The sequence below is a fragment of the Canis aureus genome, chromosome 16 (assembly GCF_053574225.1).
Source record: "Canis aureus isolate CA01 chromosome 16, VMU_Caureus_v.1.0, whole genome shotgun sequence".
In the NCBI taxonomy this organism is placed as follows: domain Eukaryota; kingdom Metazoa; phylum Chordata; class Mammalia; order Carnivora; family Canidae; genus Canis; species Canis aureus.
In genome coordinates this window covers 53,634,608-53,659,440 of record NC_135626.1, presented here as the reverse complement: position 1 = coordinate 53,659,440, position 24,833 = coordinate 53,634,608, and the positions used below count along the sequence as shown (strand labels likewise).

The 24,833-nt window shown below is 47.0% G+C and overlaps 1 protein-coding gene and 1 long non-coding RNA gene across 2 annotated transcripts in view; both read right to left on the bottom strand.

Annotated features, from left to right (window-relative positions):
- LOC144286933 (uncharacterized) overlaps nt 1-9,948 on the bottom strand; it is a 64,901-nt gene extending 54,953 nt beyond the window's left edge. Inside the window, exon 1 of the mRNA XM_077854063.1 lies at nt 9,495-9,948. Within this exon, the coding sequence (XP_077710189.1) occupies nt 9,495-9,820 (326 nt within the window). The 5' untranslated portion in view covers nt 9,821-9,948. The remainder of the gene's footprint in view (nt 1-9,494) is intronic.
- A 12,330-nt stretch (nt 9,949-22,278) lies between these two features.
- Nucleotides 22,279-24,833, bottom strand: part of LOC144285390 (uncharacterized) — a 112,257-nt gene continuing 109,702 nt past the window's right edge. The window contains exon 3 of the long non-coding RNA XR_013353662.1: nt 22,279-23,919. This is a non-coding gene — a long non-coding RNA (uncharacterized LOC144285390). The remainder of the gene's footprint in view (nt 23,920-24,833) is intronic.

Below are 24,833 nucleotides of genomic sequence, written 5' to 3'. Positions count from 1 at the left end.
AGCATTACCATACCTTTCCACCCTCCTAGGTCCCTAGCTAGACAGTGGGAAACACAATCAATTCCCTGCCCACCATTCATTCTGGTGGACTATCCACTGGTCCAATTCATTCGTAGCAAATCTGATATTTCTCTGTATCCCGCCCTGCTCCTAAGGCCCTAATTTCCGTCTGCACATCCCAGTGGCTCTGGGGAGGGAAGCTGCCTCGACCCACAGATCAGCTGTGAGGCATGTGACCAAGGACAGCTAATCAGGGCATCCCACCTCTTGGCACACGGATGGATCACCTCCCAGGGGTGAGCTCCCACAGGGTCAGCCCTCTGGAAAGCTGCGATCAAGGCATTCTCTTACTCTGGGTCTGTGGAGGCAGGGGTCTGCAAATACTCCTGCCATTCTGCTTCTACTGGGAAAGTAAAACACAAGAATGAAACGAATTGGAGAAGAGCACCTAGGTGGCCCAGTGGCTGAGCGTCTGCCTTTGGCTCAGGTCGTGATCCCAGGGTCCTGGGATCGAGTCCTGCATCAGGCTCCTTGCAGGGATCCTGCTTCTCCCTCTGCCTGTGTCTCTGCCTCTCTCTGTGTGTCTCTCATAAATAAATACATAAAATCTTGAAAACAGATAAAAAAGGAAAAAAAAAAGAATTGGAAAAAAAAAAAACCAGAGAGCCCAATCACCCCCCAAATCACCCAAAAGCATAATGCATAGACTCTCCAGTCAAATTAACAACCCAAAACTTGATTATTTAAGCCCATTAGAATTGGTTTCTCTGCAATTTGCAACCAAAATCACTCAACCTAAAAATAGATTCGTTTTTTAATGAATGAGGAATAGAGCCCAGAGGGGCCCGGTGACTCATACAATGTCACAAAGATGTTGGTGACCGGGCCAGGATGGGACCCCAGGGTTGGGCACGTGTTAAGACCCGAGTCTGAACCACGGCTCCATCCTGCAAAGCTCTGGCGTCTTAAGGACATTGCTTAAAGTCTCTAAACCTTTTAAACCTCTGATGTCAGAGATGATGATGCCCACCCACAAGCAGGCCTATGAGGATGAAGAAAGAGACGCTGGAGCCATCTGCTCCCAGCCTGCAGAAGGCGGGCTTCTCTCTCCTTCCCGACGTAACACTGCTGCTCTGGCAGCCGGCACGGGTTGGCGGCTGTATTTGTTGAACCCTCATCCAGGGAGGCAGAAGGAACAGGGCAAAGGCCTGCTTTAGGGCACAGGTGATATCAAATGGCCATTCTGACCACCACCCATGAAGGCAGCCACACAGGCATCTTCCCCAAGTCATCTTCCCCTACAGACAGATGCCAGGATGACCAGGACAGAGAGAAAGAATCTGGAAACGAGGAAAGGCTTTAATTCAAGTACAACATGAGGCGGGTGGAGGAGGAGGACAGGATACAAACAGGTCAGTGGAAAGTGACCAGAAAACAATTCCGGGAAAGGCGGAAAAGCCCAGTGGCCAGGGTGGAATTAGAAACTGGGACCATCTCAGCTCTTTGGTTAACCACATTCCTGGTTTCTACTAAAGAAATTTAATTAAAAACCCAAACATCTAAATTTCCCAGCTGGCTTGCCAGGGGCCACGGATGCCCTCAGATTCAGAGAAGCCTCCGCCAGGGTGACCCTGGGGCCACTAGACGTGTCCTGTGTGAAGTCAGAGGAGGAAGGGGTCACAGGCCGGGGCCGGGGTGGGGCGATGCCATAGGCAGGCACCTCCTCCCTTTCCCTCCGAGAGAGAAGAAAGCCTCCTCCTCGAGCTTGGGAGCACCCTGTTCTTTCACCCCATCCACAGGAGTAAGAACTTTGGTTCTTGTTGCTTCGTTTTAAAAAATAAAAAGAAACATCAGAATGGAAAAAAAAAAAATTGAAATGAACTAGAACCACATTCATGATGCTTCCAGGGACACGAGGTCGCTTTCTGTCTGCAGACACAATCGGTCCCCAGGCCACTAAGACCACTTCCTGCAAACACCTAACCCCCGCTGAGGCTGGATGCACGCTGGGGATGTCCAATAACCAGCCGGAAAAGAGTGAGCTTTGGGGGATCACACACAGTTTCAGGAAAAAAAACCCGAAGAGGGAGCTGGGCAGCTGGGCATTCTGACCCAGCCTCGAACCAGGGCTCTCCACGGGAGCCGAGACGGAGATCTATCACGGCACCACGGTGCTCCAAAAGATGTTTCTTAACCCATGTGGCTGTGCAGAAGAGTTTCATAGAAAAGTTAATTTTTTTTTCCCAAAAACAAAACAAAACAAAAAACCACGGCCAGCAAACTTCATATATGAAATCTGGCCACCTAAAGAAGGCTCCCCCTGGAGTTCCCTCCAATGGAGACACCAATCTCCATCTTCCCAGCACCCACCCCCACCCCCATTGTACCAACACTTCCAAAATCCTCCCTGTGCACGGTGTGTGCCAGGTGAGGAGTCAGGAGCTGGCTCCTCTGGGTCAGTGTCCACCTCCGGCACATCCTTCCCTCACCTGTGCCTTGATAACCTCTTCCGTAAAATGGGGAGGACACCTGGCTGTTTCGCCGGGTTGGGGGTGGTACCAGACGCGACAGGGACACAAAACCACTTGTAAAAACTCCCATGGCAAATAATCAGGATGGAAAGAACTCACTAGATCATCAATCCTTTTAATGCACAAAGCCGACTTGGGCCGAGCGCTGCCCACGTAAACCCCACTGCTCCTCATTTCCCCGGGGTGCTTAGCTCCCAGGGAAGATTCTCCCTGGGAGAGAAAAGGAGATCCACAGGCATCCCCGAGTGTAAAACCAGGGTGGGAAACATTCTCACCGTGGGGGTCGACCTGCCTTTATAATTAAAGTGCCACTTCACACTCGGTGGGATGGCTGTGATCAAAAACAAAAGCCAGGGAGTGAGTGGGGAAATCCAAACTTTTCTGCCTCACTGCTGGTGGAATGTGAAATTCTGCAGCTGCTTTGGAAAACAATCCGATGGTTTCTCAAAAAAAAAAAAAAAAGAAAAAAAAAAGTAAAAGAAAAAAATCACACATGAGATGACCCTAGAGTCCAGCAACCCCACTTCTGGGCATAGGCACAGAAGACCTGAAAGCGGGGACACCAACAGGTTATTTGCACACCCATGGTCAGGGCGGCAGTGGTCACAGTGGCCACGAGGCGGAAGCAAATCCAAGTGCCCATCGATGGACGGGTGGATAAACAAAATGCGGTCTCCGCACGGTGGGAAGGTTTTAAGCTTTAAAATGGGAAAGAATTGGGACACCTGTTACAACATGGGCCAACCTGGGGGACGTGATGCTCAGTGACGTAAGGCAGACACGGGAAGGACAAATGCTCGGTCCCCGCACTTCCGCAAGGTCCCTATCGATGGAGACACCAGAATGGTGGCCGCTGGGGTGTGAGACAGGGGGACAGGGAGTTGGTGTTGGGAGGGCAGAGAGTCTCGGTCGGGGTCGGGGCTGCTCACCAAGCTCTGGAGACAGATGGATGGTGGCAGGACGGAGAGGCAGCGTGAGCGCCGTTAATCACACCCATAAGAAATGGTTACCCTGGTAAAATCTGCCACCATAACAAACAAAAGGTGAAAAATGTTTAAATTAGCTAAGGGAGGGGGACGCCTGGGTGGCTCAGTGGTTGAGTGTCTGCCTTCGGCCCAGGGCGTGATCCCGGGGTCCCGGGATCGAGTCCTGCATCGGGCTCCTTGCAGGGATCCTGCTTCTCCCTCTGCCTCTGTCTCTGCCTCTCTCATGAATAAATACATAAAATCTTTAAAAAAAAAATGAGCTAAGACAGGAAGGGAGGACAGCCGAAACAGTCATGGTCCCGGGAGCTCCTGAGGCCTTCACCCACACGCTGAAGGTTGGGCCCCCGAAGGCCAGGCTCTCGGAGACCCTCCCTTCCACACCCAAGAAGCGCCGCAGAACCTTCCTCCGCAAAGTCAGCGAAATCAAGCGCTTCCCGCCAACCCGAAGGCCACGGGAGAAGGCGGCAAGGGGCTGCGGCAGTGTCCAAGGAGGCGTCCAGCAGGCACTCAGCACCTGCAGAAGTTGGGAGGGAGGCAGGGCGTGTGCTGGCGAATGACGGGCCACGCGCCGACGGTGAGGGTAATGGGACAGGACGGTCCCTCGGTGGCTCCAGCCGGGCGCGGGCTGACACGGGGGATCTCGGGCCGGCGGAGACGCTCCGTCCTGCCCCGTCCCTCTCAGGCTTCCCGGCCAGCCCAAGGAAAGCACAGACCACTCTAAAGTGGGACAAGGTCACCCTGCAGGACATGCAAGGGGGTGGAGACCACACCACCAGCTCCCGTAAGGGCCATTTCCCAAACGATGGTGGGGCCTGGCGAGGCGGTGGGCCAGGAGGGTTGGGGGGGGGGGGGGAAGCTCACAGACCCCAGGGGGAGACTGAAGGTCTGACTCATCTCTACGGACCCAGAACGTTATCATCCGTCCCAACGCAGCCACTTCTGTCTCAACCAACTGCAAAAAAAACACCTGGTTTCGAGATTTCTATGTGAAAACCTGTACCAACAAACCAAATGCGGGAGGAGGCGATGATTCACATCACAAACAGAATGCTTAGACAGAAACCAGCCTTTTCAGCATTCCTGCGCTTGGATGCTTCCTCCAGGCCTTTCGCATGTCATGTGACCGACCACGATTGGTTCCCTACAGACCTTTCTCCAGGTGCAAACCTAGTCCGCAAAGCACGTGATTCTGAACAGGGCGTCTCTAGCCAACGACACGGATCAAAGTGAGCACATTCGTCCAGGACCTTTGTCTTGCTCGTGGAAAGTGAGCTGGGAGCATGTGCCACATGAAGAACGGGGGCTACCTGGCCGCGGAGGACCCCGACCAGCTCCGTGGGGACGGTGGACATTGCCTAAGACGACAACGTCCAGAAACAGGAGGAGCAGTGGTCTGCGTGGGCCCGACTAACAGAAGCAGCGGGAAGCTGCCTATCGCGGGGCCTCTTCTTCCAAGTTCCCCGGGAACTCGCAAACCCAGGGGTAGAGCCTGCAGATCTAAGTCGTCCCCAAAACCCACAACTGCCCAACCTTTATCATCCAAACACAGCCATTCCTGTCCTAACCAAGCACAAAGGATACCTGATTGCCAAGACTCAGATTTCAAAAGATGTACCTACAAACCAAATAAGTGCACGTGAGGGCCCCAGCCCGGTGGAGGTAGGCCTGGAAGGCTTCCTGGAAGAGAGAAAAGATGGTTTTATGGCTGGGTAAGCTTCAGCGGGGAGGAAAGTCTCAATGCAGGGTTTTGCTGGCCAAGAAATCAGTCAACACCCTGATCCTTAAAGTGTCCATCTGTACTGGAATGGCCTGGGGAGCCTGTCAAAAATGCAGACCCCCAGCCCCCACACATACCCAAACAGAGCCTCTAAGGCAGGGGAGGGCAGGATGGCTGCTGAGTGCTCATGAAGAGTACTCCTTCTTCTCAAGTTCCCCAGGCAATCCGTTCTCGTGCAAACCACAACTTGGGGAGACTGGGGGAGCGGCCCAGCGAACAGTCTGGACCGGGCCCACGTCCAGCTAGGGGACAGCAGAGGCTCCTGAGAAGGGAGGGCCCACAAGGAGTCACTGAGGAGAGGGACAAGGCAGGTGTAGACAGAAGAAGCTGTTCCAGAAGTAGAGGCAACATCCCCAGCCCGTCTCCCACCAAGACTTCCTGTTATGCTCCTCGCTGAGCTGCCGGGTTACGGAAACCGTCTGGGCCCGTGTGTGCGCACCGGGGATGGTGGGGGGGGGGGGGGGGACGGGGAAGGAGAGGATGAGTATCCTCCAGAGCTCAGGAGGTCTAATAGGAAGGCGGGAAGGGCTTCAAAGAGGAGGAGAAACATCCACGCTAGGCGACCAGACCCCCAACAACACCCCCAAAACTCTCTCTGGACAACTGAAGTCTGTTGTGTGGAGACTCAAGTAACTCAAAACTTCCTGATCCCGAACAAACATCACCTCCACTCGCTCTGGGCAGCCGCCCCCAGCAGGAGGGGACGGCCCTAACTCGAGCATACGTAGGCTGTTGACGACACTGAGGCTAACGTGGTCTCTGCTGGAGGCGCAGAAGGGCCTCTGCCGTGGGCTTCCTCACTGAACGCAGGTCTTCCTTCTCTCATGCAAGGACACTCGGGCCTCCATCCACATCAGCCACTTCCAAAACCCCTTCGGGCTGGCTCTCCGCAGCCCTCTTGGGTGAAAGAAGCCCCCTAAAGAAAAGGGGGATCACTCCCTGGCCCTTGGGGCTGGGCAATCCCCAAAATCCAGTCCGAGGTAAGAGTAGAACCCATTGTTCCTTCAAACCTGCCAAGATAACCAGGAAACACGGCCTCTGCTGGGTCTGCACACTTAGCAGCCCGGCACACCTGCTACTCGGGCCGGCGTGAGTCACCCACACAGGCATTGCACGCCGGACTTGTCAGCAGCGGATTCGGTGCTTGGCGGCTCGCTCTCACGCACACCGGATGTCATCCATCCACCTACCCCTTGGAAGACGTGTCCGGACAGATCAGGCTATAACCCAATTTTTACTCAACGACTCACTCCCAGTGGAGGTGTCGGGGGAAGGAAGGAGGGGTACACAGAGAAGTTTCCTGCCATTCCCGGCGGGGGCTCCCCTTTCCTCTGGGCCCCGTCGGGTCTCAGCGGCTCCGCTGGCCATAAATAGGGAGGGACGAGGGGCAAGTCAACCTGGGCAAGAAAGTGGAAGAAGTCTCGACTCAAAAACCTTCTCCGGAATAAAGACGCTCTGCTGAGCTGAATAAGGCCTAGTGTTCTCCTGTACAGCGCAGCGTCCACAGTTAACAATACTGCATTGTACACTTAAACATTTGCTAAGAGGGAAGATCTTCTGGTAAGTGCTCTTATCAACAAAATAATAATGATAATAAAGAGGGTGGGAGGGAACTTTTGGAGGCCACGCAGGTTTATGGCCTAGGCTGTGGTCAGGGTCTCACGGTGTACACTCATTACCGAGCTCATCAAGTTGTATACGTTAAATTCGCACAGCTTTGTGTATGTCAATCACACCTCAATAAAATGGTTTAGGAAAAAAAAACAAAGAGGAAGAAGAGCATCTCCTGAATCCCTCTCAACTCCCGCTTTTTTTTGTTACGTCAGAATTTTCTGCAATGCAAGATTCTGAATCGGCTCCTGAGCCCGGTAAAGGACATCAGCGGGACCTTAGGAGAAATCGGAATAAGGCCCAAAGAGGAGTTCAAAGTAGTCTGTGAATGTTAATCCCCTGGCTCTGACCACCTCGCTGTGGGTATGAAAAATGTTAACATTCAGGGAAGCTGGGTAAAGAGTATAGGGGAACTCCGTGTACTATTTTTGTGACTTTCCTGTAAATCTAGATCTCTATCAAAATCAAAAGTGAATTCTTTAAAAAAAAAAAAAAAAAGGACAGCAGTTTTAATCCAGCCGCCTACTAAATCTTCACCTGTGGCCTTGCTAAAATAATTTACAAGGTAGTCGTGGACGCAAAGCATAAGTTACTCTCATGCCAATGCTGGCCTCAGGAAAACCGAAATGAACGAAACACTGCATTTACTCAGCAAGTGTCTTCCCAGCGCCCACTGTCTTCTGGCTCCCAGGTGCCAGAAGGTGTGTCACGGATTAAGTGGGGATCTCTTCCTCCAAGCCCAGCTCCGAAATGTCCACCCAGAGGGGCATTTCTCCAGCTTCAGACATGACTCTGACTTAAAGCAAAGACAGTGATTTCTGGTAATTTTCCAAAGGAAATAATCCAAAGGGTGGACAAAGCTTTGTGTAGAAAAGATGCTCACCGAGGCTCTACTTCTAAGGGTAAACATCTAGAAATACCTTCGTGTCCAACAAGAGGGGAATTGTCAGATTAGGATTTGATGCCGGCAGAGGAATACAGCCATTACCTGGGGAACTGTTCAAGCAAAATCGAGAGGAAAAAAGCAGTAAACAAAGTGTATACATTGCAGGGCTTCAGCAATGAGGAAATGCATCAAACTGCCAGCACTACTGGAACTGAGTATTTTTTTCCTGCTTTTTACACTTTTTTTGTGGTTTTCTTTTACATTTTAAAGACTTTTTTAAATTTATTCACTTGAGAGAGAGAGAGAGAGAAAGGCAGACAGAGCCCCAGCAGGGGGAGAGGCAGAGGAATAGGGAGAAGCAGACCCCACACTGAGCAGGGAGCCCGATGTGGGGCTCGATCCCAGGACCCCGAGATCATGACCTGAGCTGAAGGCAGACCCTTCAGCGACGGAGCCACCCAAGCCCTCCAAAGAAGAGAGAGAACACGGAATACTTTTAAAATCGAGTGAGGTGCAGAGGTGGAGCTGTGCGTGAATGGTGGGACAGTTTAATATTTCCTCTCTGGGGGCGGCAGGAGGCTGCCAGGGGGAGAGGGTGGGTATAAAGGCCACAGGAAAAGGTGCTGCGTCAACCTGAGCATTTCCAGGGACCTGGGTGCAGCCAGAGGCACAGGCTCCAGGGGGGAGGGGACAGTACTAACACAGACCACCTCTTCTCCTCCTGCGGTGCCTGGCCCTCCCTCCTTCCCCCCACCCCCAGCAGGTGCTCACTGGAGGCACAGCACCTGAGAACACCCCCAGGGAGGCCCCCTTGACAGCTTCCAGAAGTTGTCTTTGCAGGAGGGACTTCTGGGCTGGAAATGGATCATCAGGGACAGGCTGCCAAGGTGGGGGTGGGGGGGGAGTGAATCCCACATCTGGGAAAGCATCACCAGGAAGCCCATCTTCCGGGTTGGGGGGGGGGTGTCCTGGAGTTGAGCCCTAGTGGCAAGGAGGGAGAAGGTAAAGGAGACCCCCGCTTCTCTGCACATCAAGACGGACTAGCTCAGTCATTCATTCAACAAACATCTATTGGGTCGCCCACTCAGTGACAGGCACGGGAGCTGCCCCAAACCGTGGCCTGGGCGGCCGACACAAAAGGACAAGGAGAGGATGCGGCTATAGATTAAAACTGGTTTGCTTTTAGCTCAGGGTTCAAGACTAAGCCTCCTCCCCACGCTGACCTGGAACCCGGTGCATGCACGGCGGACGGTGGACGCGGTGCCCCGGGATCCTGCCGTCTCCCATCCTTCGGGAAGCCTTGCCCACAGCACCCTGGGTGGGTGGCCCTGCAGTTAAGCCGCTCACCCAAGGCCCGGCCACAGGGACCTGGGGAGACGCCGCAGCCCCCACGCAGCCCGCCGCAGTCTGGGTCGGCGAGGCGGCAGCGCTCCCTCCCGGGGTAACGGGCCCCGGGGCGGCCACGAGGGCGGAGGTTAGGGCGACGGGCCCCCCACCCCCACCCCCACCCCGGCGGAGGGTCTGTCCCGCGGGGGGGGCCGCCCGGAGGGGGGCCGAGGGGATGTCTCTGCGGAGATGTCAGTGCGAGAGCAGAAATTTCCGTGCAAACCCCAAGAGCTCCAGAAAGCGGCGCGGGGGGGGGGGGGAGGCGGGGAGAGAGGAGCGCACCAAACCCCCTCCCTCGAAACGCAGGGAACACTTACCTGCCAGGTATGCGCCCCGACTGCCAGGTGGAAGGAAGCAAGCCCAGGACGCAGACGAGGTCGCGGGGATGGGGGTCGTCTGAGCCCGGCTGATGCACACCAAGTAATCCACGTTGGGGGGTCCGGAGCCCCTCGCCCCATTCCCCGCACTTTCCACCCGAGGCCAGCCCCGGGCTGCGCGCTCCGGCCGCGCGGAGATGGCGGGAGCTCGCCGCGGGGGTTCCCAAGTGCCGCGTCCCGGAGCTCCAGGGCGCGCAGCCCCGACGCCGCGCCTCGCCTTTCTTTGCTGTGCAACGCCGGCGCGAGCCCGAGGTCCCCGCCGGCATCCCCTCTGCAGGCCCGGACAGCGCCCGGGGCAGCTCGGCCCGCGGCCCGGAGCTCGTAGGTGCGCGGGGCCGGGGAGGCGGAGGGAGAAGCGCGGAGCGGCGGGCGGGCGAGCGGGCGAGCAGCAGCCTCCTCCGGCCCGGGCAGCCCCGCGCGCGCCCGCGCCGCCTCCGCGCTCTGCCCGCCGCCGGGCCATTCGGCCCTTATATACCAGCCGGCCCGGGGGCGTGGCCGGGGCGTGGCCGAGGCGGGTGGGGCGTGGTCTGGGCGTGGCCTGAGCGGGGCACCCAGGGAGCGGCACTGCTTCCTGGGAACTGTAGTTCCCTCCACCCCATCCCAGCTAATGCACAACAGCTGTTGGCATGGTTGCAGCTCGCCCTCAACAGCGGTGCCCCCTTGCGCCCTCCCTTCGCAGGGAAGGCTGGGATTCCCGCCTCGCTGTCAACTCCGTTAGATCTAGGCTGGTCCTTGATGCACAAGGTGGGGGACCTCAAGCCCCCTAAACGCCTCCCGCGATGACAAGCCTGGAGTCCGACAAACCGAGCTAGGTTGCAGTCCCAGCCTGCCATGAGCCGCCCGTGTGACCTTCAAGGAAGCGTGTGACCTGCGAGGCTGCAGAAACTGAAGTCTGATCAAGAGCATGGCAGCTCCTCAGATTCTTCATCGGAAGCAAAGGATATTAGAGTTTGCTTCCACCGGGTTGTAGAGGGAGGTGACCCCTGCACAACGCGGCCTGATCTCTCCGCCTCTAACACGAACTGTAATTCTCTAACGCTTGTTAAGTGCTGGGCAATTTTGGTTTCGGGGTTCCGCTCCTGCAAACCAAATGCCACCTTGGGACCCTCCTAGAATAAAATTCTGGAGCTGCCATGGCCTTCATCAGGCTTCAGTTTCTGCAGCCTTCTCCTGGTGTATGGGACACCTGAGCAGCTGCACACCCTGGGAGCCAAAGGCGGAGTCTTCCCTCAAGGAGCGCACAGTCAAGTGAGAGGCGACAGCGACATCGCAGTAACTATGTGGACACGCAAGGGGCTGTATGGACCAGGGCACCTAACTGTGCATGGTGGGGGGGCATGCCAAGGCAGCCAGAGGGCTGGTGTCTGAGTGGAATCTGGAAGGAATGGGTAGGAAGTAGCCAAAGAGACACGAAACAACAAAGGCAGGCAGACAGCTGGCTGTGCGGAGAAACTGTGAGGGTATAAAAGAAGGAAACGGGGAGGGAGACTCACTGCAGAGGAGGGGAAGGGTCTTGTATTAATTTCCTAGGGCTGCTGTACAAACTGGGTGGCTTAGAGTGACAGATGTTTATCATCTCAGAGTCCTGGAGGATTGTTACAGTTTTGCATACGTGGGTTCCTATCCACACACATTCCTCCAGACAATGACCCCCCAGCAGTAATGAGCATTAGATCTGTGGTTTGTTTCTCATACCGCTGTCCAATAAGAGGAACCAGGGCTCCTCAGAGAAATGGCTGGTTTTAGGATTGGGGTAGGAAATATACAAGATGAGCCTGGAGCATCTGGAGTGCCAGAAAGTAAGAAAGTGTGAACACACACACACACGTGCACATGTATACACACACACCCTCACATACAAGGATAAGGGTGCATCAAAGGCATACAGAATCCCTATGAATTCGGCCTGAGATTTAAAGAGAGACCAGCTGGAACGCTACAGTGAGAAGAGTTCGTGCATCCATCAAGGTAGGAAGACGGGGAAAAAGAAATAAAGAAACAAAGGCCTCCAAGGGGGAGGGGCCCCGCGAGGAGCCGGGCTGAGGCCGGGGCGAGTGTCCCCAGGACAGGAGAGCCCCGTCCTGGAGGAGCAGGAGCTGCACCGACCTTCCCGGGCGGAAAGGGGCTCGCAGGGAGTTGGAGCAGGACCCAGGAGGGCGAGGATGCCCTCGGGCTCCCCGGGACAGTAACAGCAACTGCGCGCCCAGGAGAGTGCGCCGAGCTCCCTAAGGGCTGCAGCGCGCACGGCGGGACCCGGCGGGACCGGCGGGACCCGGAGCAGCTCGGGGGGCTCGGGCGGCGGCTCCGCGGAGGGGGCTGCGCGGCCCCAGGAGCAGCTCGAAGGGGCTCGGGCAGAGGAAGAGGCTCCGTGCAGAGGGGCCTGCGCGTTTCCAGGAGCAGCTCGGAGGGGCTTGGGCGGCAGCTCCGCGGAAGGGGCTGCGCGGCCCGGGAGCGCGAATCCACCAGCGCAGGCTCCGGAGCACAGGGCGCCGGGACACAGCCCAGGATCCGGCCTCCCCCGGGACAGGCAGAGGCCGGGAGGGCCCAGGACAGCAAGGACGCTCCTGCCCCAGCTGAGCAGATCAGCGGCCCCGCCCCGGAGCCTCCAGGCCCTGCAGACGGAGTTCCTGCCGGAGCTGAATCCAGGTTTCCAGAGCTGCCTCGCCACTGGGGCTGTTCCTCCTGCGGCCTCAGGGGGTAAACAACCCCCACTGAGCCCTGCACCAGGCAGGGGCACAGCAGCTCCCCCAACTGCTAACACCTGAGAATCAGCACAACAGGCCCCTCCCCCAGAACACCAGCTAGACTGACAACTTCCAGGAGAAGCCAAGGGACTTAAAGAACACAGAATCAGAAGATACTCCCCGGTGGTTCTTTTTTTGTTTGTTTGTTTTTGTTTTTGTTTTTGTTTTTGTTTTGTTTTGCTTTTTGATTTGTTTCCTTCCCCCACCACCTTTTTTTCTCCTTTCTTTTTCTTTCTCTTTTTCTTCTTTTCTTTTTTTTGTCGTTTTTTTTTTTCTTTTTCTTCCCTTTTTTTTTCTCTTTCTCTTTTCTTTCCTTCTTTCTCTCCTCTCTTTTTCTCTTTTTCCCAATACAACTTGCTTTTGGCCACTCTGCACTGAGCAAAATGACTAGAAGGAAAACCTCACCTCAAAAGAAAGAATCAGAAACAGTCCTCTCTCCCACAGAGTTACAAAATCTGGATTACAATTCAATGTCAGAAAGCCAATTCAGAAGCACTATTATACAGCTACTGGTGGCTCTAGAAAAAAGTATAAAGGACTCAAGAGACTTCATGACTGCAGAATTTAGAGCTAATCAGGCAGAAATTAAAAATCAATTGAATGAGATGCAATCCAAACTAGAAGTCCTAACGACGAGGGTTAACGAGGTGGAAGAACGAGTGAGTGACCTAGAAGACAAGTTGATAGCAAAGAGGGAAACTGAGGAAAAAAGAGACAAACAATTAAAAGACCATGAAGATAGATTAAGGGAAATAAACGACAGCCTGAGGAAGAAAAACCTACGTTTAATTGGGGTTCCCGAGGGCGCCGAAAGGGACAGAGGGCCAGAATATGTATTTGAACAAATTCTAGCTGAAAACTTTCCTAATCTGGGAAGGGAAACAGGCATTCAGATCCAGGAAATAGAGAGATCCCCCCCTAAAATCAATAAAAACCGTTCAACACCTCGACATTTAATTGTGAAGCTTGCAAATTCCAAAGATAAAGAGAAGATCCTTAAAGCAGCAAGAGACAAGAAATCCCTGACTTTTATGGGGAGGAGTATTAGGGTAACAGCAGACCTCTCCACAGAGACCTGGCAGGCCAGAAAGGGCTGGCAGGATATATTCAGGGTCCTAAATGAGAAGAACATGCAACCAAGAATACTTTATCCAGCAAGGCTCTCATTCAAAATGGAAGGAGAGATAAAGAGCTTCCAAGACAGGCAGCAACTAAAAGAATATGTGACCTCCAAACCAGCTCTGCAAGAAATTTTAAGGGGGCCTCTTAAAATTCCCCTTTAAGAAGAAGTTCAGTGGAACAGTTCACAAAAACAAAGACTGAATAGATATCATGATGACACTAAACTCATATCTCTCAATAGTAACTCTGAATGTGAACGGGCTTAATGACCCCATCAAAAGGCGCAGGGTTTCAGACTGGATAAAAAAACAGGACCCATCTATTTGCTGTCTACAAGAGACTCATTTTAGACAGAAGGACACCTACAGCCTGAAAATAAAAGGTTGGAGAACCATTTACCATTCGAATGGTCCTCAAAAGAAAGCAGGGGTAGCCATCCTTATATCAGATAAACTAAAATTTACCCCAAAGACTGTAGTGAGAGATGAAGAGGGACACTATATCATACTTAAAGGATCTATTCAACAAGAGGACTTAACAATCCTCAATATATATGCTCCGAATGTGGGAGCTGCCAAATATATCAATCAATTATTAACCAAAGTGAAGAAATACTTAGATAATAATACACTTATACTTGGTGACTTCAATCTAGCTCTTTCTATACTCGATAGGTCTTCTAAGCAAAACATCTCCAAAGAAACGAGAGCTTTAAATGATACACTGGACCAGATGGATTTCACAGATATCTACAGAACTTTACATCCAAACTCAACTGAATACACATTCTTCTCAAGCGCACATGGAACTTTCTCCAGAATAGACCACATATTGGGTCACAAATCGGGTCTGAACCGATACCAAAAGATTGGGATTGTCCCCTGCATATTCTCGGACCATAATGCCTTGAAATTAGAACTAAATCACAACAAGAAGTTTGGAAGGACCTCAAACACTTGGAGGTTAAGGACCATCCTGCTAAAAGATAAAAGGGTCAACCAGGAAATTAAGGAAGAATTAAAAAGATTCATGGAAACTAATGAGAATGAAGATACAACCGTTCAAAATCTTTGGGACGCAGCAAAAGCAGTCCTAAGGGGGAAATACATTGCAATACAAGCATCCATTCAAAAACTGGAAAGAACTCAAATACAAAAGCTAACCTTACACATAAAGGAGCTAGAGAAAAAACAGCAAATAGATCCTACACCCAAGAGAAGAAGGGAGTTAATAAAGATTCGAGCAGAACTCAACGAAATCGAGACCAGAAGAACTGTGGAACAGATCAACAGAACCAGGAGTTGGTTCTTTGAAAGAATTAATAAGATAGATAAACCATTAGCCAGCCTTAGTAAAAAGAAGAGAGAGAAGACTCAAATTAATAAAATCATGAATGAGAAAGGAGAGATCACTACCAACACCAAGGAAATACAAACCATTTTAAAAACATATTATGAACAGCTATACGCCAATAAATTAGGCGTATTTCTAGAAGAAATGGACGCATTCCTGGAAAGCCACAAACTACCAAAACTGGAACAGGAAGAAATAGAAAACCTGAACAGGCCAATAACCAGGGAGGAAATTGAAGCAGTCATCAAAAACCTCCCAAGACACAAGAGTCCAGGGCCAGATGGCTTCCCAGGAGAATTTTATCAAACGTTTAAAGAAGAAATCATACCTATTCTCCTAAAGCTGTTTGGAAAGATAGAAAGAGATGGAGTACTTCCAAATTCGTTCTATGAAGCCAGCATCACCTTAATTCCAAAGCCAGACAAAGACCCCGCCAAAAAGGAGAATTACAGACCAATATCCCTGATGAACATGGATGCAAAAATTCTCAACAAGATACTGGCCAATAGGATCCAACAATACATTAAGAAAATTATTCACCATGACCAAGTAGCATTTATCCCTGGGACACAAGGCTGGTTCAACACCCGTAAAACAATCAATGTGATTCATCATATCAGCAAGAGAAAAACCAAGAACCATATGATCCTCTCATTGGATGCAGAGAAAGCATTTGACAAAATACAGCATCCATTCCTGATCAAAACTCTTCAGAGTGTAGGGATAGAGGGAACATTCCTCGACATCTTAAAAGCCATCTATGAAAAGCCCACAGCAAATATCATTCTCAATGGGGAAGCACTGGGAGCCTTTCCCCTAAGATCAGGAACAAGACAGGGATGTCCACTCTCACCACTGCTATTCAACATAGTACTGGAAGTCCTAGCCTCAGCAATCAGACAACAAAAAGACATTAAAGGCATTCAAATTGGCAAAGAAGAAGTCAAACTCTCCCTCTTCGCCGATGACATGATACTCTACATAGAAAACCCAAAAGTCTCCACCCCAAGATTGCTAGAACTCATACAGCAATTCGGTAGCGTGGCAGGATACAAAATCAATGCCCAGAAGTCAGTGGCATTTCTATACACTAACAATGAGACTGAAGAAAGAGAAATTAAGGAGTCAATCCCATTTACAATTGCACCCAAAAGCATAAGATACCTAGGAATAAACCTCACCAAAGATGTAAAGGATCTATACCCTCAAAACTATAGAACACTTCTGAAAGAAATTGAGGAAGACACAAAGAGATGGAAAAATATTCCATGCTCATGGATTGGCAGAATTAATATTGTGAAAATGTCAATGTTACCCAGGGCAATATACACGTTTAATGCAATCCCTATCAAAATACCATGGACTTTCTTCAGAGAGTTAGAACAAATTATTTTAAGATTTGTGTGGAATCAGAAAAGACCCCGAATAGCCCGGGGAATTTTAAAAAAGAAAACCATATCTGGGGGCATCACAATGCCAGATTTCAGGTTGTACTACAAAGCTGTGGTCATCAAGACAGTGTGGTACTGGCACAAAAACAGACACATAGATCAGTGGAACAGAATAGAGAATCCAGAAGTGGACCCTGAACTTTATGGGAAACTAATATTCGATAAAGGAGGAAAGACTATCCATTGGAAGAAAGACAGTCTCTTCAATAAATGGTGCTGGGAAAATTGGACATCCACATGCAGAAGAATGAAACTAGACCACTCTCTTTCACCATACACAAAGATAAACTCAAAATGGATGAAAGATCTAAATGTGAGACAAGATTCTATCAAAATCCTAGAGAAGAACACAGGCAACACCCTTTTTGAACTCGGCCATAGTAACTTCTTGCAAGATACATCCACGAAGGCAAAAGAAACAAAAGCAAAAATGAACTATTGGGACTTCATCAAGATAAGAAGCTTTTGCACAGCAAAGGATACAGTCAACAAAACTCAAAGACAACCTACAGAATGGGAGAAGATATTTGCAAATGACATATCAGACAAAGGGCTAGTTTCCAAGATCTATAAAGAACTTATTAAACTCAACACCAAAGAAACAAACAATCCAATCATGAAATGGGCAAAAGACATGAACAGAAATCTCACAGAGGAAGACATAGACATGGCCAACATGCATATGAGAAAATGCTCTGCATCACTTGCCATCAGGGAAATACAAATCAAAACCACAATGAGATACCACCTCACACCAGTGAGAATGGGGAAAATTAACAAGGCAGGAAACAACAAATGTTGGAGAGGATGCGGAGAAAAGGGAACCCTCTTACACTGTTGGTGGGAATGTGAACTGGTGCAGCCACTCTGGAAAACTGTGTGGAGGTTCCTCAAACAGTTAAAAATATACCTGCCCTACGACCCAGCAATTGCACTGTTGGGGATTTACCCCAAAGATACAAATGCAATGAAACGCCGGGACACCTGCACCCCGATGTTTCTAGCAGCAATGGCCACGATAGCCAAACTGTGGAAGGAGCCTCGGTGTCCAACGAAAGATGAATGGATAAAGAAGATGTGGTTTATGTATACAATGGAATATTACTCAGCTATTAGAAATGACAAATACCCACCATTTGCTTCAACGTGGATGGAACTGGAGGGTATTATGCTGAGTGAAGTAAGTCAGTCGGAGAAGGACAAACATTATATGTTCTCATTCATTTGGGGAATATAAATAATAGTGAAAGGGAAAATAAGGGAAGGTAGAAGAAATGTGTGGGAAATATCAGAAAGGGAGACAGAACGTAAAGACTGCTAACTCTGGGAAACGAACTAGGGGTGGTAGAAGGGGAGGAGGGCGGGGGGTGGGAGTGAATGGGTGACGGGCACTGGGTGTTATTCTGTATGTTAGTAAATTGAACACCAATAAAAAAAAATAAAAAATAAAAAATAAAAATAAAAAAATAAAAAAATAAAAAAATAAATAAATAAATAAATAAATAAAAAATAAAGAAAGTCTTTTAACTCTAAAAAAAAAAAAAAAAAAAAAAAAAAAGGCATACAGAATCCAACTGAAGTTATTCCTATAATATCCAAAGTCGGGAAACAATCTGAGTATAGTCGCAATGGATTTTAACCCAAAGTAAAAAAATAAATGTTCATGAATCTATCTTGATATAGATAATTGAATAACTAAATATATGAGGGGAAAATAAACAAATCTGTGCTGAAGAATTCCAAAAATTTATGCAGGTATTTTTGCCCTCAAGGAAGTAGAGCATAACTTTCCACAGTAGTGTAGGCTGCCCATAGTGACTGACTTTCTTTCTTTCTTTCTTTCTTTCTTTCTTTCTTTCTTTCTTTGTCACCCCCACCCTTTCAAGAGTAAAGTATGGATGGGGGGAGTGGTTGTCAACTCCTCATCATCTAATCAAGAGTAGTATTCTAGCGGAGGGACAATCTACAAAATACCTGATCGGGATGCCTCAAAAATGTCAAGGCCATCAAAAAAATGTTAAGATCATCAAAAACAGGGAAAGTCTGAGGAAGTGTCACAGCTCAGAGGAGCCCAAGGGGACATCCTGGCCCAGAAAAAAGGATATTAGATCAAAACTAAGAAAATCTGAATAAAGTGTAGAGTTCATTCAATACTGTATCAATATTGAGTCACTAATCGTTACAAGTACACCACATTAATTAAAGATGTTAATATGGGGACTGGATGTGAGGTATATGGAACTCCTGGTATTATTTTTGTTCTGGAAGTCTATTCTAAAACTGAGACATGGGGATCCGTGGGTAACTCAGTGGTTTGGCGCCTGCCTTTGGCCCAGGGTGCGATCCTGGAGTCCCGGGATCAAGTCCCACATCGGGCTCCCGGCATGGAGTCTGCTTCTCCCTCCTCCTGTGTCTCTGCCAATCTCTCTCCCTCTCTCTCTCTCTCTCTCTCTCTCTCTCATAAATAAATAATAAAATAAATCTTAAAACAGACATTATTCAAAAAGTTAAAAAAATTTTATTTTTGTAATAGATTTTATTTATTTGACAGAGAGAGCACAAGCAGTATTAACCTCACGTTAGAGACAAAAGCAAAGCTGGGAACAGTTAGACAACTTGCTTAATGTCACAGAGCAAACAACGGAGTCTGGACTCGAACCGAGAGTTCTCTCAGAGACATCTCCACTTTCTCCACAGTTCCAGATGGTCTGTCTATAAATCCCCCTGCAGCAGGACTGAATCCTCTCACTCTTGTGCTAGCTGCACTAGGGTTCATTTCAGGAAGAGCGGGTGCTCTGCACAAGCTGGTATAAGAATGTGGCTGAGGGATGCCTGGGTGGCTCAGGGGTTGAGCATCTGCCTTGGGCTCAGGTTGTGATCCCCGAGTCCCAGGAATGTTGCATTTAAGATGCTACAGAAATGCTTAGGAGGGGCAGTCCAGTGGGCAGCAGTTAGAGATATGGCCCTGGGACATTAGAGGAAAGTGAAGGCTACGGGTAATCGACAGTATTTCAAGCTATGGGGCTGGATGTCAACTCTAACAAGATAAAGATGCCTAAATATAGGTGAGGTTAATGTCAAGGAAAGGTTTCCTGGGGATATGATTTTTAAGTATCAGTTTAAAGACAGATTTTCTAAGATGATGTAAAGCTGTATCATCTTTGCAAGCATTCGATCTAACACTGCAGCCACACATTCACTGAAGGACAAATATAACAGAATACAATGTAATGAAATACACTGAGCTGAAAGACTGATTTTACCTTATGGAGGTCAGGAGTCATGCTGTCCTCAACATGGTTAACAGCCCAGCAAAGGTGATGGGGACAGGATGAGTTCGGGTGTTCCTGGGTCCAGATCTTAACACTGTTACTAAATAATTATTACCTTAGTTAAGTACCTTAAGCTAAGTTTCAGCATATTCTTTGATAAGTAAGCATACCATGGTTATGGGACAAGAAATAACGTATGGGCTATATGTCTAGCACATCTTATGCATTCATTAAAGGAGAGTTGCCATTATTTATTTTCATTGTTATTTTTGTGACTGTCAGTATTAACCAGGTTAAAGCTACATTTCTACGGATAGAACAATACTGATTTCTATCATCAAAGTGACATATGTCAGAGAGAGAAACATTTCTGATCTGAGACACTGAAAGATCATCCCATGGCTTTTCTAGGTGATATGGGCTAACTCCATCTGTTTGATGTAATTCCAACCAAAAAAGGGAGCCTAACATTAATTATTCACTTAAAATACTTGACTATTCGTGGACAATGTTACAGGTCAGTAGAGCTTCATGTACACAAACTTTACATAAATATGGCCTGAAACTAAAAGGAATGTATAGTTCTAAGTTTAAGTCTAAAGGAGAAGCGATGAAGAAAACGAGTAGTAGAAGTAAATTGAGGACTCTTCTAAAACCTTTATTTACCTAGCGAGAATAATTCATTTCAGTAAAACATAAGGAGTTAAAGATTGGTAGGCTTTTTTTTTTTTTTTTAAGATTTTATTTATTCATAGAGACAGAGACACAGGCAGAGGAAGAAGCAGACTCCATACAGGAAGCCTGACATGGGACTCAATCCTGGATCTCCAAGATCACACCCCGGGCTTCATTAAACCTCTATGCCACCAGGGCTGCCCAAGATTGGTAGGCTTGATGCTTAAATGCATGCAGAATATTTTTTAAAAATACGATTTTTTTAATAACCACAGAGCCACATAAGTGGAGTTGTACATGATTTCCAGAAATGAAAGAAATAAGAAACTTGTAGTAGGTAGAAACTAATAATGCCACTTTTAAAGAGGTACAAGTAAAATAATGATCATGTACGTACATGTTGCTGAGAAATGTATTTATGCTTCTATTGGTGCTATTACACTCAGATAGCATAGCAGCTAAGAACATGCTTCTGGATCGATATTTCCTATAAATAAATCCCAGTTTCTGGGCAAATTACTTAACAGTAGTGTGCCTCAGTGTCCTATTCTATGAAATAGTACCTAACCCGTAAAATCTGTTAGGAGAAATAACTGAACTAGTACACATAATGAAGTTAAAGAGTTTCTAGAACATGGTTAGCATCCACAAGAGGTTAATTTTTACATTATTTATTATCGGTATTATCAGCATTTTTATGTAATGGAATAAAAGTACCTCAGTAAGCTTTTCTCACTTTCTAAATGCACCTCATCGATTGTACTATTTATGCTCTGAATTGACATCTGATGTTAATTAGTATTATAGGCTCTTAGTTGATACAGGGCGGTAACTAAAATTTAAGCAAGAATTTTCTCAATATTGTTTAAAGTGTCTTACATCTGGTAAACATGTATGGGAAGAAAAAAGGCAGGATAAAGACCCTATGCTAGAAAAAAACGTGACAAAGTTCAAAAGATGAAGATCTGAGTGAATATGTATGGGAAGGAGGCAATGTGAACCCTAAAGTTTCTATTGGATATTCTAATAAAGGATGAAGGACCAATTTCTGGTTTGGGGCTGTTTTCTCCATCTTTGAACACTGGGCAAAGAGCCGCCTAATTTACATATGTCTCATCTCCCATAAGGGACAGAGAAGTCCAGCCAGGCTTACAGAGCCACTGCAAGCATCTGTTGGCATTTGTGGCATCTATTGACTATCCAGACATCCCAGAGTTGGCCTGGGTAGTTGTTCTCTACCGTCCTCAGGCTGAGAGGTCCAGGGACAGACATACTGTTAGGGCTGCTTAAGAAGAGTGCAAACCAATCCATGTACCTTGGGACCCCTCCTGCCTAGCCCAAACTCACAAACAAACCAAACCCAATTCCTTATGTCTAATATATGAATTGAAAGGAATGGTGCTTTCTACATTTACTATGACGCCCAATTAAATAAATTTCTAATTTACAAATAAATGTATGTCAAGAATACTTCATTTGATTTGCCTTATACAGAGTAGAAATGCAATAGAAACCAATGATTCAGGCCCAACCAAGGGCAAATATTTTATGTTTTTAGCTGTAAGGTATTAATCAGTAACAAACTCTGTAACTGCTTTTTGATCTCCAACTTTGTTTTTTTGTGATTACTGCTTCCACTTGGCTGAATCATTTTGCTTCTCATATCAAAGATAGCTAAGAAAACTATGTACTACCAACTTAATTCAAAATCCATTACATAATGAAAAATAAATATTTTGACAAAGATATTTCAGAATCAGAACAGAAAAGGTATCTAATTGCTTGAAAATTACCTATAGACCTATAAATTGCTTTCCTCTCATATACATTTACTTAGTTCTTCACCTTCTGAACCGCATCACATTTTTTTCTGGCACAGGGTCTTTAGTAAGCAAGTTACATTATGTACAATAGTGATCTTTAGCATTTATATACAGAAATTGGTGATTGGTAGGAACAGAGCATAAGTTTTTCACCATTGCATTTATGGAGGAGGCTGTCCTCCTCTGAGAAATCAATATGAAATCACTTTTTAAGGTTTTACACACTGATTGGAATAGATTAGATTTTGGTCTCCCTATGTTTGAGGAAAAACATTTTTGTAATTAATAATAATATATTAAATAATAATAGTATATTTCCTACAACTATTTTGATGTCTCTATTTTTAATTATCATTGTACAGTTTCTATAGTGACGTAGTATTTTAATTTTCATGCTCTATTATTTTTATCAACATTTCATAAGCTTATTTCTTAACCTTCCTTATTCATAATTATGAATTATGTGGGGCAGCCCCCGTGGTGCAGCAGTTTAGCTCCACCTGCAGCCTGGGGTGTGATCCTGGAGACCCAGGGTCGAGTCCCACATCGGGCTCCCTGAATGGGGCCTGCTTCTCCGCCTCTCTCTCTCTCTCTCTCTCTCTGTCTCTACGAATAAATAAATAAAATCTTAAAAAAATAATATGTATGAGAAGTTCATGTGTTAACATTTTTTTCAAGAGCTTTTCAGTTCTTAGATTTTCAATGCCTACTAGTATGCTGTTATTAAAAAATAAATAACTAATAAAACTTTGGAAATTTACTCCAAGCTTAGAGGCTATAAGAATGCCATAGTTAGGGCAGCCTGGGTGGCTCAGCAGTTTAGCGCTGCCTTCAGCCCGGGGCGTGATCCTGGAGACCCGGGATCAAGTCCCACGTCGGGCTCCTTGCATGGAGCCTGTTTCTATCTCTGCCTCTCTCTCTCTCTCTCTCTCTCTCTCTCTCTTTCTGTGTGTCTCATGAATAAATAAATAAAATCTTTTAAAAAAGTATATAAAAAAAGAATGCCATAGTTTTGCTTTAACATTTAATCATAAGTAATGTAAGGAAAAAAAACTAATTTTATAATTATAATAAAATTTGGCACTCAGTTAGTAATAAGCACAAGAAAATAGCAAAGCCATACCCTTGTGCAAACACACTTTATATCTGCCTGCTCTTCTTTATATATGTGATATGATAGATCATAAATAAAAAAGATAACAAGCCTTTTCCTTGTTCAAGGGTAGGTGCCTTTACGAAGTCAATGTCTAAAGATGCTTTCTCCACATTGCCAGATTAGATAGTAAGGGTGGAGAGAAAAATATACAGACATGGTGTAGCTCTAGTCATTTTGAGTACAGTGTTCATTGAAGTTGTTAACTAAATCACATGAAACAACCTCTTTTTCCAGAACAGTGAGTATAGTAAGATTTCTAAGGATAGATTTTACCTAATTTTAATTAGCAAAGATCCCAGAACTTTATACAATCATATTCATGACTTGTAATATTTTCTAAAATGTAGAAATAGTTCATTAGATTTCTATTAATACTGTGTATATGAAACAAAAAACCGAGGAACATAAACTAATTGGTTTATATGTCGAAATTAAAACTAATAAAAGGGATACAAGAATTATGTCCTTTCCATTTGATATTAGAATCCTCTCTCTCTGAGGTTAACTATAATCAATCATACATATAAATATGTACATATGTTAAATGACTAACCTGGTGTTACTACTACTCCATTTCCATTGACCACAGGCCTCTCTTCCTCTTCTTCCTCGGCAGGCTCTATACTGGCTTTCTCCATGTTGCTCACTGATTTATTCCTCTTCCGTTTTCCTTCAGCACTTGGAGTGGCTCCCGGAAGTATCTGGTCTGTTACATTTAATAATAATGGTGCTGGTTCTGCTGGAGGCTTTGGCGTGCCGTAGTAATTGTCTGCAAATGATACCAAAACTTCAGGGAGTTAGATATTTCTCTTACTGTGTGTACAGTCTGTAAAAAATAGAAATTATATTGATAAATGTATATCCTGTTTCTTGCACATACGTGTATTTTACATGCATACAGATATATGGCTTTGTCTCCTTTCACATTTTTATATGCATCTTTATTTGTTGCTTTTACTATATTGGGCTTTAATGCTTAAATAAAGATACAGATTTATCTTCATTTTCACCTTTTGCCAAACCAAAATATAGTCTTATGTATTAGTCTCATATTGTTCAAAGCTATTTCAAAAATATTTTTAAAATTTGATATGCCTGATTATAACCTTTTTAAAAATAATTATGTCTGATTGAGGGTGCAGATAACTTTTTTTTTTAAAGATTTATTTATTATTTGAAAAAGAGAGAGAGAGAGTATGGGCAGGGGGAAGGGCAGAGGGAGAGGCAGAGAAACAGAGGCTGTACTGATCATGGAGCCAGATGGGCAAGTCTTGATCTCAGGAACTGAAGATCGTGACCTGAGCTGAAACCAAGAGTCAGATGCTTAACTGACTGAGCCTCCCAGAGGCAATTCGTAGTTTTTTTTTTTTAAAGCATATCTCACAACAGTCTGGAAAGGCAAAGTATATTGTGCTTTTTCTGTAGCTTTCAAAAGGCTTTGACTGTTTTCCTTGATGTCCACAGTGACCTGCCCAGAGGGGTATCACCAGGCCAGTTCAGTGGTTCTCATGGCTGCTCACTGTGGGCCTACTGCCCTAATCATAGCTCTCATGATCTGAGCTATGGAATATCTGTTCCTCCCATCAGTCTGTGAGACCTCTTAACAGGGGAGATGAATTCTTATTTCTCTCTGTAATAACAGCCTGACACATAGTAGCCACGGAATCAATGCTTACCAAGTGA